Source organism: Rhinopithecus roxellana, chromosome 2 (genome assembly GCF_007565055.1).
Source record: "Rhinopithecus roxellana isolate Shanxi Qingling chromosome 2, ASM756505v1, whole genome shotgun sequence".
In the NCBI taxonomy this organism is placed as follows: Eukaryota; Metazoa; Chordata; class Mammalia; order Primates; family Cercopithecidae; genus Rhinopithecus; species Rhinopithecus roxellana.
The window spans coordinates 96,258,706-96,279,840 of NC_044550.1; the positions used below are offsets into that span (position 1 = coordinate 96,258,706).

Genomic DNA, 21,135 nt, shown 5'->3' on the forward strand with positions numbered 1-21,135 from the left:
ATAATTTATTAGAAAGTCCTTTTCTCCATCTGAGACCACCTCAGCCTGGACTTCGTTGTCCATATCACTATCAACATCTTGATCAAAACCATTCAACAAGTCTGTAGGAAGTTCCAAACATTTCCACATCTTTCTGTCTTCTTCTGATCCCTCCAAACTGTTCCAGTCATTGTCCCTTACCGAGTTCCAAAGCTGCTTCCACATTTTTAGGTACTTTTATAGCAGTGCTCCACTCCCAGTACCATTTTTTTTGTATTAGTCTGTTTTCACACTGCTATAAAGAACTACTTGAGACTGGGTAATGTATAAAGAAAAAAGGTTTAATTTATTCACAGTTCTGCATGGCTGAGTAGGCCTCAGGAAATTACAATCATGGCAGAAGGCAAAGTAGAAAGTAAGTACCTTCTTCACAAGGCAGCAGGAGAGTGAGAGAGAGTGCGGGGGAAATTGTCACTTTTAGACCATCAGATCTCGTGAGAACTCCCTTATTATCATGAGAACAGCATAGCGGAGACCACCCCCATGATCCAATCACTTCCCACCAGGTCCGTCCCTGGACACGTGGGGATTACAATTTGAGATGAGATTTGGGTTGGGACACAGAGTTAAACCATATCAGCCACAAAGTGCAGCTAAATTTTTTTTTTTTTTTTTTTTTTTTTTTTTTTGTAGAGATGGGGTTTCACCATGTTTCCCAGGCTGGTCTCAAACTCCTGGGCTCAAGGGATCCACCTGCCTCAGCCTCCTCCCAAAGTTCTGGGATTACAAGCATGAGCCACCATGCTCAGCCCTGGAAAACTTATTAAATCAAAACAAAAAAGAAACTGAGTTATTTTAATGAAAAGGTATATGGTGATTAACCTAAATAATTGAAACTATTTCAAATATGGCACAGGAAAAGGCAGAACCAGTTCCACCTTCATGGATAATCTAATAGATTAGCTTCCAAAGGGGTTTTGTTCCAAAAGGGTTTGGTCTACCAAATACTGCTCCAAAGGGGTTTTGGTCTACCAAACCAAGCCAAAGTAGGAAGTAGCAGATTTTGATTTACCTGATTACCATCTATGACTTATGGAGAGGTGAGGCTCTTCTGTTGATAGGGAAAGTTTTGCTCGGGGCTACAGGTAGACCTTAAAATATCCAAACTTTAAAAGTGGCACACAAATGAGAAACAAAAATCCAACAGCTGTATACGAGAAAATGGCATCAAACCTGGATGACATTAGAAACTAAGATAATATGTAGACATTTTAAAATCACATTAAAAATACACATTACCCTTGTCTTTCCATGACTAATATTTGTCTAAGCATATATGTAGTTATTTTCTTAATCTGAGAGTCTAGAATTCATCTGTCCCCAAGACCTTTAATTAGTTAGGGATCAAAACACCACATTTTTGTTTTTTCACAGGACCATTGTAAAATAATAACTCTGAATAAGGCAGTGTGAAGTCTATTTTTCCTTTCCATTATGAAACCCCATCTTATAGGAAATTGCTATGAGTGCAATTATGCTAAAAAGGATGTTTTAGATGAAATAAATTGACCACATTGCTTTACTGTCTCCAACATTTTGACTTGCAAAGAACTTTATTCCCTGAATAAAGCCAGCAAGAATGACTCAATAGGGGTAATTTAGTTTCTGTATAATCATCAGATGCTTCAGTTTCATTACTATTGACTTAAGGTAGCAAATATTTTAGTTTAAATATCTCCAAAATTGGAAAATTTTGTGTTTTTTCTTCATCTAATATATCTTTAGGCATGTAATAATATTCAAATATATAATAAGTACCCATATATGAAGTAAAGCATATTATTTGAAAAAAAAAAAAAAACTACCTGGGGCAAAAACAAATTTCATTGATTCCTCTTTTCACCCACCACTCTTTTACCTCTTTCTTCTTTCTACTACTGATTTATTAAACTCAGTTAACTGCTATGATAAATTTATAAATGATGAGTACAAATCAATTCATCTAACTGACATAGTGTGGATGAAAATTCTTAGGTGTTTAAAGCCTACAGAAACAATTTGAAGATGAAAAAAAAGGGCAAGGGGAGAGGGAGATAAGGATTTATATTTGTGGAAAATCAAAAGGGCTGTCAAATGTACTTACCCCAGAAATTGAAATAGTGAAATTCCTCTTAGTCAATTAGTTTTGGGCAATTAGTTTTGGGCAATTTTCTCTTCCAATTTAATAAATCAGAAAAGGTGTTTGGCAATGTCTGGTGCATCATGATCCCAACTATTTGAAGCCAACTATTTAGTGCAGTCTGTTGCTGTGCTGTTGATGTTATTTTAATTTAAACTCTAATTATTAACATTTTAGATGTATTTATAATTGTAGCTACTATAATATTATGCCATTTAAAATTTGTTTTAAAGTGGACATCCTGTGTACTCAGTCTTTCCCACCCTGTGTCCCAAGAATATTTGTGACTGTCACACACTCATACACTTACACTTGTACACACACACAATGACTAGATGGAATTTCTATAATTTGGATAGAAAAACACCATTGAGGCTGGCCACAATGGCTCACACCTGTAATCCCAGCACTTTGAGAGACCAAGGCAGGTGGATCACCTGAGGTCGGGAGTTCAAGACCAGCCTGAACAACACAGTGAAACCCCATCTCTACTAAAAATACAAAAATCAGCCTGGCGTGGTGGCAGGTGCATGTAATCCCAGCTATTCCGGAGGCAGAGTCAGGAGAATCACTTGCACCTGGGAGGCAAAGTTTGCAGTGGGCCGAGATAGTGCCACTGCATGCCAGCCTGGGTGACACAGCAAAGCTCCATTTACAAAAAAAAAAAAAAAAAAGCAAAAAGAAAAACATCATTGAATATGTATAAATATCAATCAATTGATGAAATTTTGCAGAAAGACATTCCTGAATGTTTCACATTCTATTTGACAGTCCAGGAGATTCTTTCAGATGATGAAATAAAAAATTAACCTCAATTATTAGACTGCTCATTTGACACAAATCACATAAATATCATTCATTATACTACTCCCAGTTGTTGATTTTTCTTTACTACTTGTCTTAGTCTGATCAGGCTGTTATAACAAAATGTCATAGACTGGGTGGCTTTTAAACAACAAACATTTATTTCTCACAGTTCTGGAGACGGGGCACTGCAGAATTGGTGTCTGGTAAGGGCCTGCTCTGGTGCATAGACGGATGTGAGATGTGTTTTTGCTGTGTTCTCACATGGTGGATAGGGTCAGGGGAGCTCTCTGGGGCCTTTTTTATAAAGGCAGTGATCTTTTTATGAAGGCAGAGTCCTCATTATCCCCAAATCACCTTCCAAGGACTCTGCCTTCAAATACTATCACCATGAAGATCAAGTTTCAACATATGAATTTTGGGGGGGACATAAATATTCAGTTCCTAATACCAGTTAACCGTTAACCTTAGTTAATTCATCTTTTGAAAATAATTTTCTTTTCTTTCTTTTTTTTTGTTTTTTAAGAGACAGGGTCTTACTCTGTTGCTCAGGTTGGAGTGCAGTGGTATGATCCTAGCTCACTGCAGACTCAAACTCCTGGGCTCAAGTCATCCCTCCACCTCAGCCTCTGAAGTAGCTAGGATTATAGGTTTGCACCTCCTTGCCCAGCTAATTTTTGAATTTTTTATGGAGATGGGGTTTTACTATGTTTCTTAGGCTGGTCTCAAACTCCCGACCTCAAACAGTCCTCCCAGGGTGGCCTTCTGAAGTGCCAGGATTACAGGCATAAGGCACTGCAACCAGGCACAAATAATTTTCTTTAATTAACATCTTCTTTGAAACGTTTCTTTTATTAAAAAAATTCTTCCATGAGTAGAAAAAGTAATTTCTTTTTTTGATTAACCAACATATTTCATAAATAAATTTCCGTTTTTCTCAAAGAGGAAAAATAAACTTTCCTTACTTTTACATTTAATGCTGAAGTAATATTGAATTATCATCAGATAACCACACTGACAAAGTAGTAACCTAAGTAATTAATATGAATGCTGAGGATAAAATTATATTAGAAATAAATGTGTATTGATGTCTTCAGCTGAACTATATGTCTTCAGAAATAAAACATCATCATCATGATATAATTGTCATCATCATGATAATTATTTTATTTTCTGATGTATTTCTGAATGCTTCTAAAAATTATGTAAGCGTATTTTCTAATATATAGATAATTACAAAAGCACTTGAACTGATTATTTGGAAACTTTTGTTGAACTTAAATTTGAAAGGATACCAGAAACTAGTCATATGTAGTAATAAGAGGTTGTTCTGCTCCTGAATGTGTTGGACTTTATAGCTCATCACTATTCTTTACAAAAAATTCACTGTATTGTCAGTTGTCCGGCACCACCTTTCCACCACTATTTCCACTTTCTCCTTTTTTCCAGATGCTGCTCCTATGTAGGTCGGCGGGGAAATGGACCTCAGGCAATCTCTATCGGCAAGAACTGTGATAAATTTGGAATTGTTGTTCATGAATTGGGCCACGTGATAGGCTTTTGGCATGAACATACACGACCAGATCGAGATAACCATGTAACTATCATAAGAGAAAACATCCAGCCAGGTGAGAGGCATAGGGTGTGTTGGGTTTAAGGCTGACTGGGTATATTTGAATCGTATTTATGCAGTTTATTATTTCACTTTCCCAAAAATGTAAACTTATATTTTTGATATGATAGAGTAACATTTTGCTTGATTTAAAATTACCCATGATGATTTTATATTTTAATTTTTTTTTCCTGGAGACTGTGTGATTTCATGAATTTTTAGACTTGCTTTCTTTTTTAAGATTTAGCTGTTTTATTTCCAAACTTTGGTGCTTTCCAAGAATGGGTGTGAGCGATTGAACCATAAATTAATATTATTAAATATTTCTTTTTTACTTATACGTTTTTTGTACTAAGTTCTATAATTTATGTTATAAGGATTTTAAAAGGGTCCAAGGTTTGCCATAAAACGTGCTGCTACCATAGGAATCTGTGTTATACCAGGTACAATTTCTGGAGAAAATCCAGTGAAATGAGTCATTTCCAAGCTAATATAAATAGTTTTTTCTGAGATTTTCCTCTTAAACTTGACTACCCTCAAGACAAATTCTTAGGAAAGTTTTCAGTAATTGAAATGTAATTTCTACTTAAAATCCATTTTTTTCTGATAATTGATATTTGATAATGGCCTCAATGTAAGACTTTTTATTTGTTTCACTTTTATGTACATAAAGATCAGTATATTTCAGTTGCCAAAAAATATTCTGTTGTTTGGAATTTTCTCGTAAGGTATTTTAAGTATGCATTTTAAGCATAAGCAAAGTAAAAATGTGTTTTTATTTTCTTATTCATGATCAGTTTTGTTACAAACATTGAATTCCTTCTGTAATTAACAGTACTGATCTCTTTATTTGCTCATTATATATTTGATGCCAATTATTTATTGAGCCAATTTTAGGCATTGAAGATACTGTCATGAAAACTACAAAGTTTAGTGTGGGATATGTGCATATGTATAAATGATTGCAAATGAGTGAGAAGAGTGACAGTAGTTAGTAATATATGTTGAGAATACTGTAGAGTCCAAGCAAGGCGTGACGAAAAGTGCCTTGGTGAGTCAAGGCAGTTGTAAAGGAATGGAAATTCAGAAGTAAAGTAGAAGTATTTCAGGCGGACAGAAGGGTGATTAAATTTCAAGTGAAAAGAACTTCATGAGCAAAGCTACAATTACAGAAAATTGAATTATATTTATGTGACCATTATGGTTGATGCTGTTACAAGTGGGAGATTAGTTGGTATCTTATCCTTTACTTAGAGAAGATTCTCTATGATGTAAACCTGGGGAGGAAATTCAGGTTTTATTCTCTAGCTAGTGGGGAATAATTAAAGCATTATAGGCAGGAAAAGTTCAGATTAAAATAAAGAGAACTCATTTTCGCAGTCAGACTTCCAGCGATCATTAACTGGGTGTGGGGGGATGTGCCTGAAGTCCAGAAAACCTAATAGAAACCTAAATAAGTATATACGAGAGATGACTAGGTTCTTAGTTAGGGTAGTACATGTCAAAAGGAAGAAGAGGAAATAGTCTTTCAAAAATATTTTAAGAGGAATATCATCATGTAAGGGGAAATCTTCAAAAGTTTTCTTTTTAGGCCAGAAGATGAATGTTGGTACCATCACATGAGACATTTGACATATTGAAATATTGATAAAACAGCATGTTTTTGAGAAAGTAGGACAAATAATGATTCAATTTAGCATATCATTGAATTTAAAAAGTCTTTGTATGATCCTTATTTTGTAGAGAAAGGAAAGGTGAGTCTGGACTTCAGGATGTGTCTAAAGATAAAAATTTGACATAGATTTGACTAATTAGGGAGAAACTGGAAGGAGAAGAAAAAAGGTTGAGGATATAAAATGGGTAAAAACAATATTTAAGCAATATTTAGTAGAGTATGTCCTAAAAGACTAAGAATGTATTGCCTAAAAGGTAAGAGAAAAATCAGTGGATTGTGGTGTCCTGGAAGCCAAGGAAATAAATAATTTGAAGAATGGCAAAGTGATCTGTAGAGTTAAATATCAAAAATTAGTCTAAAAAACTATACTCCTCTATATAGAAGACTCTAATGCATGAACCGACTACCAAGATTCATCCTATATATCACTAGGAGGGAAATAAAGAGGAAATAAATTTGAATGTTAATTCAACTACCACATAAATGAGAACTTGCTGTTAACAAGAGTTATTAGTGTTTTCTGGCCAACAGAAAAAAATAATTTATTGGGTGAGATTTCCTGAATGATGGGAACCACTGTAACAGAGCAATTCCAGTATGAAAGTGTTCATGTTGAAGATTAATCTTCAAAAAATTTGTGATTTGCTGAAACTTAAGATCAAGAAACTCAGAAACTTAAGATCAAGTCTTAGTCAAGGGTGATGTCTAATAAGCACACACTTGGGCTTCGCATTTGTATGCAAAATCAGTGATTATGATAGGAACCAAATTATTATAAGGATCTAATCCATGTTGGAATATGATTTCAAGAAGGAGGCTTGCCGTTTTTAAAATTGTCAAATGTGGTTTCCCTTAGTGCTATGTATTCTGTTTCTCTTTCCTTCTTTCATGTAATAAGTCTATTTTTCTGTTATTTGGGCTATGTATGGCTATGTTGTTTTTAACTAAAAAAAAAAAATTGTGTCATATACACATTATGTTCTCAAGTTAGATGCATTGAAATGTATTACTGAAGTTGCATAATGTTCTACTTTCAGAAATTTTTATGGAATATTTTGCCTTAGTTAGAGAATCTGGTCCCATATTATACTCTAAATTGAAATCTTACAGGTTAGTAAGTATAAAATTAGATCCATAGCTTTTTGAAAATCTCATTGTGGATTTGTTACATTAGACTTCAGACGCCTTATGAGACAAGAGTTTTAACATTTGCCTCTATTATGGGTTGAAGAGAATGTTGAATATTTCCCAAGAATGGTTATAACATAAATAGACCTATCAGAGATTTGTGGAGCACATATTTCATGACAAGGTCTGGTTAGTTAATTTTAAATTATGTATTGTTTAAATTCATTCAAAGACAGACTAAAACACTTTGGTCTGGGACTTGGGTTCAACTCCAGGTTGATTCTTCATTCTTAATTATCAAGCAAATACCCCGGGTTTCCTTTATCACATGTAGGAGAGACATAACTCAATTTCTTTATTGCCTTTAGAAAACTCTTTATTAATGTGATCTTTTTATGTTTAATTGAAATATGGCAATGGAATTAAATACCTAAGTAGATGAATGGCATAATAGTTCCATTTTTAGCTCCAAAAGTGAATTTGGAATTCCCGTAGCTCATCTTTCTTTGTCTTTTGATGTTTCAAAGCTTTTTGTTACATAAGTGATATGATTTGCACAATCTTTGGGTACTTAAATTGTGAAATCACTAAAACTTAAACTCTGTTTTAAGAAATGTTTCTTTCTGGAACCATTGAATTTAGGTCTGTGTTCTTTTCAAATTTCGAGAAATAATACTACAATACAGATACAAACAGGCAATTGAAAAATCTATTAAAAATGAAGATGTCCAGAAGTTAAACTAACAGATGTGGAGATTTAAAAAAAATTCAAGTTCTGAAGCATATTCTTCTTAATCTCAAAGGAGAACTGCCTTTTCATCAAGAATAAACTTGTTTCATTTTTAAATGAAAGTAGAGAATTGGCTGCTATTGTTTTATCTTGCATGATGAAATCATGGAGCTAAAGCCTGCAGAGCTTTGTTTAACTAATATTGCTTTTATATCTTTTCCTATTGTTTCATAGAAGGTATCTAAACCAAATAGGAAGATAATTTTTGTGGGACCTGGCAGACCTAGTCATAAAAATGGGAAACTCATTAGATAAAAACATAACTTTTTCTAATTATTTGTACATTACCAAAAACACAGTAAGATTTTAAAGAAATAAATATTATGAGGTGGTAAAAGAGCATATATATGAAACAAAGTCAATGTATGCTTTTTGGTAGTCCACCTTTTTGCAGAAATTAACACTTTGTTCCAATTCAATATCGCTTTTCAATATGATGGTAGAGTGAAGACAGATGCTTTTTGCATGTGCCTGTGCGTTTGTATGTAAATTCGATCAGCAAGATCAGTCATTTCACAAAGAACAGATGCAGGTGTGGGAAAGGCCTTCTGGTCTATTTTCTGTCCGTTAAAAGGCTTCTGAGATTTTGTTTATCCCTGGTTCTTAGGTCAAGAGTACAATTTTCTGAAGATGGAGCCTGGAGAAGTAAACTCACTTGGAGAAAGATATGATTTTGACAGTATCATGCACTATGCCAGGAACACCTTCTCAAGGTTGGAGTCTCAGGTTATACCTTTTGACTTTTAATTCCTTTCCTCCATGTGGCTCCTCACAAAGCTATGCCTGACATTAGAACTAGAATTGCTTTCAAATATTGCTACCTCACTGCAGAAAGTAGAAAAATAATTCATGAACATTTATAGCCAAGAGCAAGTATTTAAAAGGTATTTTAAAAATATATTTTTACATTCTCTACCAAAAATGTGAATTTAAAGTGATAAGATGGTATAAATTACGTAAACAATTTTATACTACTAAATCATTAAAAAGTTGAATTAAAAGCATTACCAAACCAATCAGCGTGTTAAATTGGCAAAGCATTTTTTAATGAAAATTGGATATTCATAAGCTAAATAGGTTTTTTAGCAGCTCAGTTGGAATGTCACAGTCTAGGCGACTTGTGCTTTATACTGTGTATTTTCTACTGCTCAAGTACAACTTACACTCAAAAACTGATGTTACTAAATGAATTGTCAAATAACAGATTAGAAAGATATTTTGTCTCATATAATTTAGAATTATAGTTTGTCACTCATTAACCTTAAAATTATGTCATTAATGACTTAAAGCTACTTTTAAAGAATGCAATAAATTTGGGTTTTGATCTACTTGATTCTAAAGATGATGTCATCAAGCAAATAGTTCCCAGGTAAGGAATCTGGAACTGTTAAACCATTGAATTCACCCCTTTTTCCATTTATGCCCATTTTATGCTCTTATGTCATTTCAACTGTTTTTTCTTTTGTGCCCACTTATGTCCATTTCACAGTTCATTAACATCTATTTCTGAAGGCAAGGTCAGGAAAAGGGGAAAATATTCAAATTTATTAAGCTGCTTTTATAAAACTTTTTTGGGTAAAAAGTAGAGAAGGGTGTGTAAATGAAGCCTTAATACTTGGACACATTTATTAACTATTCATTTTTTCCAAACCAAAGTTTATTATTTAAAAAATTTGTGTTAACTGTGTTTTTAAAATTACTCTTTTCTGAAGTACATTATTTATAGACATACGTATTCATTTGTTAAAATATAATTAACTATCCAAATGCTTATTTTTTTCTAGAATATGAATTTAAGTTTTGATAGAAATACCTACCCAGTAATTTGACCTGAAATTAATCATAAAGAGTTACAGAATTTTATTTTCTGGTAAATGCTTGGAATGGAGTTTTCTATGAAACATGTAATAAATGGGTATTTAGGTTCCACTTCAGTCCAAGTGCCTCTCTTCTGCTACTGAATTATGTTATTTAGAACTAACCTGAGTTTTGGTTCCTTGGAACAGAGAAGGTACTGGAGAGTAGAGAAAAACGATTTATTCTTTTTGTCCTTCACAGTTGATAAATCTTTAGCACAGTTCTAAATGTATGTTTCCCCTTATTCTATACTCTCTTTCTATGTTACATTGCATATTTTCCCATATATTAATCTTCTCTTGTTACCCATAGTCCGCCTAACCCACACCTGCTTATGCGTTGAATGCCAATCAGCCTTTGTTTATTAACTGATCCTATTGTTTCAAAACCATCTTATGCATTTTTCATAAATAAACTCAACACTTCTACAGTACAGGAGATCATATCCACCTGTTAGAAGGATAGCCTCATTGTTTCATTCACATTATTTCATTTTTCGAGTCTTTAAAGAAGCTGTTTATTAACTTATATTTAAATGATTTTCAGGAAAAGAAAAATTTGACACAGGTCTCATTCTGCTACTCCCTCAAAGTTTTTGAATTTTTTTTTTATTATGGAAAAACACAAAACATCAAATTTACTATATTAACCCTTTTAGACATAAAAGTCAGTAGTGTTATTTAAGTATATTGACATTATTGTGAAACAGATGTCCAGAACTTTTTCATCTTGTAAAACAGAAACTATACCTATTAAACAGCTTCCCTTTTCCACCTCTTCTCAGCCCCTGGCAATCACCATTCTACTTCTTGTTTATAAATTTGACTGCTTTTGATATTGTATATTATACATATAATTGTATCTTATACATATATATATGCCTATACTATAAGGCATATAGTATTAGTCCTTTTGTGATTGGCTTATTTCACTCAACATTATTTCCTCAAGGTTGATCTATGTTGTAGCATGTGAAAGTATTTTCTCACTTTTAAGGCCAAATAATATTTCATTGTAAGTATATACCACATTTTGTTTATCTTGTCATCCATCAGTGGGCATTTGTGTAGCTTCTGCCTCTTATGAATAATGCTGATATGAACATAGGTGTGCAAATATCTCTCCAGCATGTTATTTTTTTGTATTTGAATGGTAGCCATTGTGAGTGTGATGTCATATCTCATTGTGGTTTTGATTTACATTTCTCTGATGATCAGTGAACATCTTTTTATATCCTTGGTGGCATTTGCATATCATCTTTGGAGAAATCTTTATTTAAGTCCTATGCCCATGTCTAAATCAGGTTATTTGATTATTTTGTTGTTGAGTAGTAGTTCTTTATATATTCAGATTAAATCACTTATTATATATATATATATATACACACACACATATGTAATTTGGAAATTTTTTTCCATTTCATAGGTCGCCTTTTCATTCAGTTGACTGCATCCTTTAATGTATACAATGTTGTATGTTTGATGTCATCCTATTTGTCTATTTTGGCTTTATTGACTGTGCTTTTTGTGTCATATCCAAGAAATCCTGGTCACATGCAACACCATTAAGGTTTCCCTTTGTGTTTTATTCTAGGAGTTGTATAGTTTGGGTCTTGTGTTTATTTATTTAATGCATTGAGTTAATTTTTTTAAAGTGTTTTTTAAAAAGAGCCCAATTTTATTGTTCTATATGTAGATAATCCAGTTTTCTCAGTATCATTTGTTGAAAAAATTGTCACTTCCTAATTGAGGAATCTTGGCACCTTTGTCAAAGATAATATGATCATGTACATGGTGATTTGTTTCTGTGTTCTCTATTTTATTTCACTGGTCTATAGTCTGTCTTTATACCAGTACTGCACTGTTTTGATTACTGTATCTTTGTAATATGTTTTGAAATCAGTTCTGCAAAGTTGGATTGTGAATATTCAAATATTTTTTCTTTTTCAAAATTGTTTTAACTATTTGGTGTATCTTGAAATCACATAGGATTTTTAGGACAAATTTTTCTATTTCAGCAAAAAAAATGTTGGGATTCTGATAGAAATTGCATTGAATCTGTAGATCACTTTGGATGTATTAACATCTTAACAGTGTTAAGTGTTTCAATTCAGGAACCAAGGGATCTTTGTCTCTTCTTTAATTTCTTTCAGCAGTTTGTTTAGTTTTCAGTGTAAAATCTTTCACTTCTTTGGTTAAGTTTATTTCTAAGTATTTTCTTAATGCTATTGTAAATGGAATCAGTTACCTTTTGGATTGTTTGCCATAAATGTATAAAAATGCAGCTATTTTTGCATTTTGATTTTATATCCCATGACTTTGCTTGATTCATTGACTGATTCTAACAGGGTTTGTGTGTGTGTGTGTGTGTGTGTGTGTGTAATAGTTAGAATTTTCTATGTATAAGATCAAGTCATTTCCAAACAGTGAGAATTTTACTTCTGTCTGTCCAATTTGGATGGCTTTTATTTTATTTTATTTTGTCTCATTGCCCTGGCTGGGGCTTTCAGTACCGTGTTGAATATAAGTGACAAGCGTGGGCATCCTTGCCTTGTTCCTTATCTTAAAATAAAATATTTCAGTTTTTCACCATTGATTATGACATTAGGTGTAGGATTTTCATATATAGTTTTTATTATGTTGAGGTAGATTCCTCCTATTCCTAGATTTTTGTGTGTTTATTATGAAAACGTGCTGAATCTGTCAAATACTTCTTCTATATCCGCTAACATGATCATATGGTTTTTGTTCTTTATTCTGTTAATGTAGGTGTTTGAAGTTTCTTAGTTTAAAAAATTCTGAACCCACAGAGTCTATAGAAGTTCCAATTGTCTTTATGATGTTGCCTATCAATATATTTAGGAAATCACTCATGGGAAGAATAGGAATGGATATATAGGGTCTTTATATAAGTGACTATTTTGTAATATATATGCTTCTGAACTGTGGACTGCCCATTTTTCATTAAAAAAGTTGTAAAATTTTACAAATTTTTGTTAAAAGCATAGCTCGTTTGCTCTTTCAATGTAGTAAGAACAAATCAGGAACAGTAAGTGAACCATGATATGATCTGTCTCTGCCTGTTGATAGTGGCTCACTGAGGAGGTTCAGTAAGATCTTGTATTACTTGTCGGGATATGGAGAAAAATAATTGTTAACTCCCTGACCACAAAAAAGAAGTAAAGAATGAGTGGCTAACTCCCTTGAAATGGAAGGGAGATTACCTTAGTAGACAGAATGAAACAAAATTCATAATTCTGTTGTCTGAAATTGAATATATTCTCTCCAAGATGTCATTGACCTTTTAAAATTGAATCTTTTTTTGAAAGTCAGGAAAAAATTGAACCCCAGAGACCACAAATTTGTTTTTAAAAATAGAAAAAGAAAATAGTGAATACTTTGTTAGTACTGAAATACTATAGAAATCTAATACTCCATTAATTTGGGTTTATGTAATTAATGTATCTGTTAACTCATGCCTCAAGTTACAAGGCTTTTCTCAATGCTACCTTATAATTTGTTTCTTTTTCAATTACACTGGCCTGCCCAGAGTGGTTTCTTTTGAAATATGCACAAACTCTCACTTTTGATGTTCAATTCCCATAAATCACTAGCTCTACTTCTCTACTCTCTTTTCAGACAGTATACATATGGAGTTCCGTAGATGTTTAGATCTTGTAGTAAAGAGTTCCAGTCTCCCTATTTGAATTACTTATATCTAAAGATCAGTGCCCTTTCCCTTACCTAAGAGCTAGGGCAGTTAGTAATTAAATTGCTTGTAGATCATATTACTCATCTGCTTACTGTTTTCCTGTAAATTAACAGTTGTCCTGAGAGTAAAAGTTAAATTATCTGGCTGGTACTCAGACATTTTAGGGGTCCTCTCATTTCTGAGCTGTTGTTTTTTGTTCTTTCTGTCTGGAAATACTGTACTGCCAGTTACCCATATTTCTCTGATCTTCACTTTCTTCATGTGTGACTAAAATGTCAACTTTCAAGTGAGTTTCATTTTGATCACTCTATTTAAAAGCAGTCTATCACTGCACAATCAATATCCATTTTCTCACCTTTATTTTTCTCCATAGTACCTATTACTACCGGGATTATTAATCATTTGTTTAATGTCTCTTTCCTCGCATTTGAATATTAGAATCATAAAGGAAGGAATTTCTGTTTGTTTTATTTACTGCTATAAATCCATACCTAAAACAGTACCTAGGAACTGTTTCCTAATGGAAGCTAAGTAGAGCTGAAAATGCTGTTCTTTTAATGCGAATGTTAGTTTAAATTCATTATATTCATTTATAAATTTTGGAAAGAAGTGCTCCATCATTATCTCAATTTAAAAGATATTATAAAAGTTTATTTCTTAATTTAAGATATTTTTATATAAAGATTTATTGTTGTTGTTGTTTGTTTTTGGTAAATCCACAAACACACAGCTCATACTTCTCAAACCCTTGAAATAGCCTCCCAGTTCATTTATATTTTAAACTCCCACAGCTTTAGAGCTCTGAATGTTTGACATACATTAAAAAAAAATTAGACAGTATTTTTAGGGCATTATATTCAGAACTTTAGGTCATGCATATTAGGAAAAATTCATGAATCTTTTACCACAATCTTGATCCCAAACAACTCACTATCTGTAGTTTAACATTATCAGGGCATTGATTAGGCTTTCTTATTTACTAGTTTTACGATGGAAAAATTGAAAAAATTGCTTTAAACTGCCCTAAGTTTTGACATTCTTTATTGTTGTTGTCTTGTTTTTAACATATGCTGTAATGCTTGGACTTCTAAGAATACTTAGGTTAAATTAGTAGTTTAATTCAGAAAAATTAACCTATGTATATTTTGTTTTACTCTTATAATCTTAGTAACTTCAACATAGTTTATTGTAGTTTGCTATTAGGGAAATAGACCTCTATGAGGAATCATTGTTTTACAACCTGGTAATCTGAGGAATTCTTAGATCTGCTTGGGAAACCAAAACAAATGTCATGGTGTAATGTACCTTGTGGGGGATTATAAGGTATTCCATATTTTTAAGAACATATGTGTTTCAAGGAAAAAAATGAATGACATCATTGAGTTTATACTAGGCATACACATTTAACGTGCATTTTTTTTTCTACTTTGATGAAAGTGTTTTGAAAGCCTGATACACTGCTTAAAGCACACAAGGTGTAGTTCCCCTTTGATTGACTTGAGTTTGAAATAAATAACCTTGTAAATGTAAGGAATTCATGAGTTTTTATTTGGTGACTTAGGTGTGGTTTGCTTCTGCTTTTTTTCAGGGGGATGTTTCTGGATACCATTCTCCCCTCCCGTGATGATAATGGCATACGTCCTGCAATTGGTCAGCGAACCCGTCTAAGCAAAGGAGATATCGCACAGGCAAGAAAGCTGTATAGATGTCCAGGTATTGCACTACACAAACACAAGAGCATGACTGTACTTGATTGTGCTCTTCCAGATGAATAAGCCATGATTTACTCAAGCGTTTATTTGTCTCCCTCCCTGTTGGCAAATGATGTGTACAGTTCAAAGTCAATAATCATAAAATGAGGCAGGAGGGAACTATGGAACACCTAATTGCTGTAAATAAAAACAAGTTGTTGAAATCAAAGTTCAAGCACAGGGATGGCATGTTTTATTTCTTTTAATTTAATGAGTGAAAGGGCAAAATAGAAAGGTTGCTTGATAGTCATTGATTAAATAGTTTCATGATTTCATAGTCCTTTCTAACATAAAAAGAATATCCTTTATTTGAACTTCAGAATTGGATCCTGGGTGATCTTTTCTCGCAAATACCATCATTAATGGCATATAAATTACAATTTTATCAGTAGGAATTTATAACTTTGTTGTAAAAAAAAAAATTTTCTAACCAGTTGCAAGTGAACTACTGTATGTTTTGCCCCTAAATAAAGTTTCATGAAAGGTCTTAATGTTCTAAGGGAACACTATGCCTTAATCGTCCAAGAAAGAAAAAGATTCTGTTTTCCACATTAGAAATCTAGATTCTATGCATCTCCAGTATACTCACAATATTTGAAATATCTTACAGCAAAGAAACATGCTTAACTTTGCATAACACAGTCTTTTCCAAATTATTTGTCCAAGGAAATCTCCTTTTACCCAATACTTACTTGTAGAATTCACTTTTGGGAGTATTGTTCTAGATACTTGAGGTTGCGGATACAATAAAACAATAACTATAAAAGTTTTAATTGGCTACAAATCTGATAATGTTTGCAGAAAATCAGAGAACTGATGAGTATCTTAATCAATGGCATTTATAATTGCTTATGTTTATTTATATATTGTTATTGGGAACTTCTTTTTTTTTTTTTTTTTTGAGACGGAGTCTCGCTCTGCCGCCCAGGCTGGAGTGCTGTGGCCGGATCTCAGCTCACTGCAAGCTCCGCCTCCCGGGTTCACGCCATTCTCCTGCCTCAGCCTCCCAAGTAGCTGGGACTACAGCCGCCCACCACCTCGCCCGGCTAATTTTTTGTATTTTTTAGTAGAGACGGGGTTTCACCGTGTTAGCCAGGATGGTCTCGATCTCCTGACCTCGTGATCCGCCCGTCTCGGCCTCCCAAAGTGCTGGGATTACAGGCTTGAGCCACCGCGCCCGGCCGGAACTTCTTATATTAATTGAATTTTTATGATTTCTGGTGTCAGTCCAGGGTACTTTTAGGCTATAGACGAGGGCTAGCTAATTCGTTCATAAAAATTTAATATGTACTCATCGACATATGGTATAGAACCCTTCTGTTGGAAAGATAAAACTCAAGTGCAAGCAAGAAAAAGTGAGTTCGTTGAATAATCCCAGGAAATACCTGGGAACCTCCCAGGAAGTTCATAATTCAGGATGTCATGGTACTTAAGTCATTGACTCAACCCAGTGGATTCTGTTGACAATCCTGCTGAGAGAAGGGATTTCCTATTCCTTAATACTAGATTTGCTAAGGAAAATTGTAAGAAATTATGATTTTTTTTTTCAATTTTACTGTAATTGTTAGCTTTCTTGTAATTTAGGACTATTAAGTTTTTAAAAGGGCAGTTGATATTTTTGGAATTTAAAGCTGTGTGTAAAAACTTTTACATTACAATGATTCAATAATGAAAGTGGACTTTCAACATTTTTTTGTGTATAAATATATCTGTCTGCCTCTCTAATTTTTCCATGTACCAAAAGACATTTCTACTTAATATTCATTAATTTATTTACTTCGTGTTGTTTACTTAAGTTGCATTCATATTTACATAAATGCCTTGAAAACATTTTATGTATGTTAGGTACACATGTATATGTGGTATATTTTTTAAATTCAAATTTCCATAGGAGAAAATGAATTTATAAGAGAATGATACCACTACGATGAAAGATATGGATGATCCTTGACTAATTTCTAGTAACATTGGGCATATACTTTTCAACTTTTAAAAAGTGAAAATTATTTGATTAATAGCAACTAAGTAAATGACCACTTTATGTATAAAACCATCTTGATTATATCTCTAAATGTATGTCTGCATACATTACATTTGAGAAGCACACTAGAGATTTGTATGCACACGGAATTGTAGGAAAGTCAGGAAGAATAAAAAACTAAGCTTATGATATTGTAATTTAATTTTTAGCCTACAATTCTTGAATATTTCAGTTATAAACAGGAAGATAATTAGAAATACAGTTTCTAGTTTAGATTTCAATTGTGTAAAATACATTAATGGGCCATTTTCTTCCTTGAAATATAGAAATAATAATATGTACACTATTTTGTTTAATACAATAAAACCACATTGAAGAAAGCACTATGATCTGGAAAAAGATATTTTTTATTTCTGAAACCGTATGAAAAGCAAATTACTGTATTACAACTAATAAAGTACCTGGAGTAAGGAAGAGCTAAAAGGGATATGTAAATATACACACATATACATATATCTACACACATATATATGCATATCTACACATATATATCTACACACATATATACATATATACACATATATATCTACACACACACACATATATGTATATATATGTCATTTAGTGTTAAATTTTAGTTCCCCAAATCTTTGGGAATGACTTTTTCTTCTATCTTGGCCTTGTTTTTCACTTTTATCTTTGACTCAGTGGTTATATGTGCAGGTTTGTTACATGGGAATGTTGTGTGATGCTAAGGTTTGGGCTGTGAATGATCCTGTCACCCCGGTTCTAAACATAGAGCCCAACAAGTAGTTTTCAATCCTTGCCGCCTCCCACTTCCTCCCCTCTAATAGTCCATACTGTCTATTGTTCCAATTGTTACGTCAAAGTATACTCTATGTTCAGCTCCCACTTATAAGTGAGAATGTGTGGTATTTGGTCTTCTGTTCCCAAGTTAATTCACTTCATATTATGACCTCCAGCTCCATTCAGGTGGCTACGAGGAACAAGATTTCATTCCTTTTATAGCTGTGTGGTATTTCATGGTATATATGTATCACACTTTCTTTATTCAATCCACCATCGATGGGCATCCAGGTTGAATCCATGGCTTTGCTATTGTGAACAGTGCTGTGATGAACATACCAGCGCATGTGCCTTTTTGGTGGTACGATTTGTTTTCCTTCGGATATATGCTTAGTAATGAGATGGCAGGGTTGAATTGTAGTTGTGTTTTAAGTTCTTTAAGAAATCTCCAGACTGCTTTCCCCAGTGGTTGTTTTGATTCCCAACAACAGTGTCTAAGCATTCTCTTTCTCTACAGCCTTGCCAGTGTCTGTTGTTTTCCATTTTTTTTAATAACAGCCATTTTGACTGGTACGAGCTGGACTTTTTAATGTTCACCAAATAGCCCCCTCCCTTCCTCTTGTTCTTTCTCTTTTCCTCTGTTTCTTTCTCTGCCCCTCTCAGCCACTCTGTGCGTGTGATATATCTATCTCCCTCTTTCTTTCTCTTTCTGAAATAGTTAGCTTTGAGCCCTGCATATAGTTATATGTTTAAGGTTCTTCTCTTTTCCTTAAATGAAGTGCACTCATGACTTATCAGGATAAGGACAATGATACTGGCATAAATATACTTACCACAAGCCAAATGACATTAAGTTACACTGATGCAGTAGGTTTACCAATAACTGCAAGTTATGGAATAGAGTTAAAGATTCATAACTGTACCTATAAGTCTAAATAAGGTGACTTATCTGTGAATGACCCAGAAGACAATAAGACTTTATAAACTCAGTTCTGATTGTGTTTGGTTTTCATACAGAGAGGAGGGGGTTATAAATCTGCATATTCCTTTGGAGTTTGTTTTATTCTTACTCTTTGGTTAGAAATTCCTGGTGGAAAGGCAGACAAAAACAAGCAATGGGGAAAGGACTTCCTATTCAACAAATGGTACTGGGATACCTGGCTAGCCATGTGCAGAAGAATGAAACTGGACTCTATCTTTCACCATATACAACCATATACAAAAGTTAACTCAAGATGAATTAAAGATTTCAATGTGAGACCTTGAACTATAAGAAGACTTAAATAAAGCGTAGGAATCACTATTCTGGACATCGGCCTTGGGAAATAATTTATGACTAAGTCCTCAAAAGTGATTCAACAAAAACAAAAATTGACAAGTGGGACTTAGTTAAGCTAAAGGGCTTCTACACAGCAAAAAAAACTATCAACAAAGCAAACAGACAACCTACACAATGAGAGAGAATATCCACAAACTACGCATCTGACAAAGGTCTAATATCCACAATCTATAAAGAACTTAAACCAATCAGCAAGCAAAACAAATAACCCCATTTAAAATATGGGCAAAAGATATAAACACATACTTCTCAAAAGAAGACATACAATCCGCCAACAAACATATGAAAAAATGCTCATCATCACTGAACATCAGAGAAATGCAAATCCAAACCACAGTGAGATGCCATCTTACACCACTCAGAATAGCTGTTATTAAAAAGATGAAAAACAACAGATGCTGCTGAGTCTGTGGAGTAAAGGGAACATTCATACACTGTTGATGGGAATTTAAATTACTTCAGCCACGGTGGAAAGCAATTCGGAGATTTCTCAAAGAACTTAAAACAGAACTGCTACTCAACCCAGCAACCCCATTACTGTGTATATATCCAAAAGAAAATAAATTGTTCTGCCAAAAGGGCACATGCATTCTCACGTTTATCGCCGCACTATTTACAATAGCAAAAGCATGGAATCAATCTAGGTGTCCATCAATGGTGGGTTGGATTTTTAAAAATATGGTACCTATAGACCTGGAATACTAGGCAGTCATAAAAAAGAATGAAATCATGTCGTTTTTAGCCACATGGATGGAACTGGAGGCCATAATCCTAAATCAACTAACACAAGCACAGAAAAGCAAATACTGCATGTCCTCATTTATAAGTGGGAGCTAAATATTGAGCACACATGAGCATAAACATGGAAACAAGAGACACTGTGGACTACTAGATGGGAGAGGGTGGGAGGCAGCAAGGGTTGAAAAATTACCAACTGGGTTCTATGCTCACTACCTGAGTGCAATATGCCTATGTAACTATTTTATACATATAGTATTTATATCTAAAATAAAAGTTGAAATTAAAAAATGAAAGAAATGCTGGCAAATGAAGCCAGTAGTTACTTTTAATGCCAGCTTTTTTTTCTCATCAGTTTTTGCCCACAGCTTCATTAGATCTGCATTTTATGGCACTGTTTTGTAGTGGTTAATCTTGAAAAAAACACTGACCTGGTAAAGAGTATAGTTAGCTATACAAGACTGTGGGTTTTATGGTCTGTGATAAGCGGGGCCTTGAGTCCAAGAGGGCAAGTTTCTAACAGAAAGACTATAAATACTGCTGAACTTTACTAAATGATATATAAATTTTTTAATGTATCAGAAGAGTGATGGCATTAAAATGTATCTATTTTAATTTTCCTTAAAATAATACTATCATTCAATGAAATTTATAGCTGATAAATACCTTGTAATCTATTCTTATATTTATTTATGTATGCCAAAAATATAAATTAGGTTGGTATATGAAACCACAATTAGTTATTGTACAGTCAATGCATACTCATCATGAAAAAGCTAAATAC

The 21,135-nt window shown here is 33.4% G+C and overlaps 1 protein-coding gene across 2 annotated transcripts in view; it reads left to right on the plus strand.

The window, feature by feature from the left end:
• The window catches only part of TLL1 (tolloid like 1), a 235,514-nt gene that overhangs the window by 126,175 nt on the left and 88,204 nt on the right, over nucleotides 1–21,135 (plus strand). For both annotated transcript variants that reach the window (XM_030926364.1, XM_030926371.1), the window contains exons 6-8: nucleotides 4,412–4,590; nucleotides 8,775–8,880; nucleotides 15,324–15,448. In XM_030926364.1, the coding sequence (XP_030782224.1) occupies nucleotides 4,412–4,590; nucleotides 8,775–8,880; nucleotides 15,324–15,448 (410 nt within the window). The remainder of the gene's footprint in view (nucleotides 1–4,411; nucleotides 4,591–8,774; nucleotides 8,881–15,323; nucleotides 15,449–21,135) is intronic.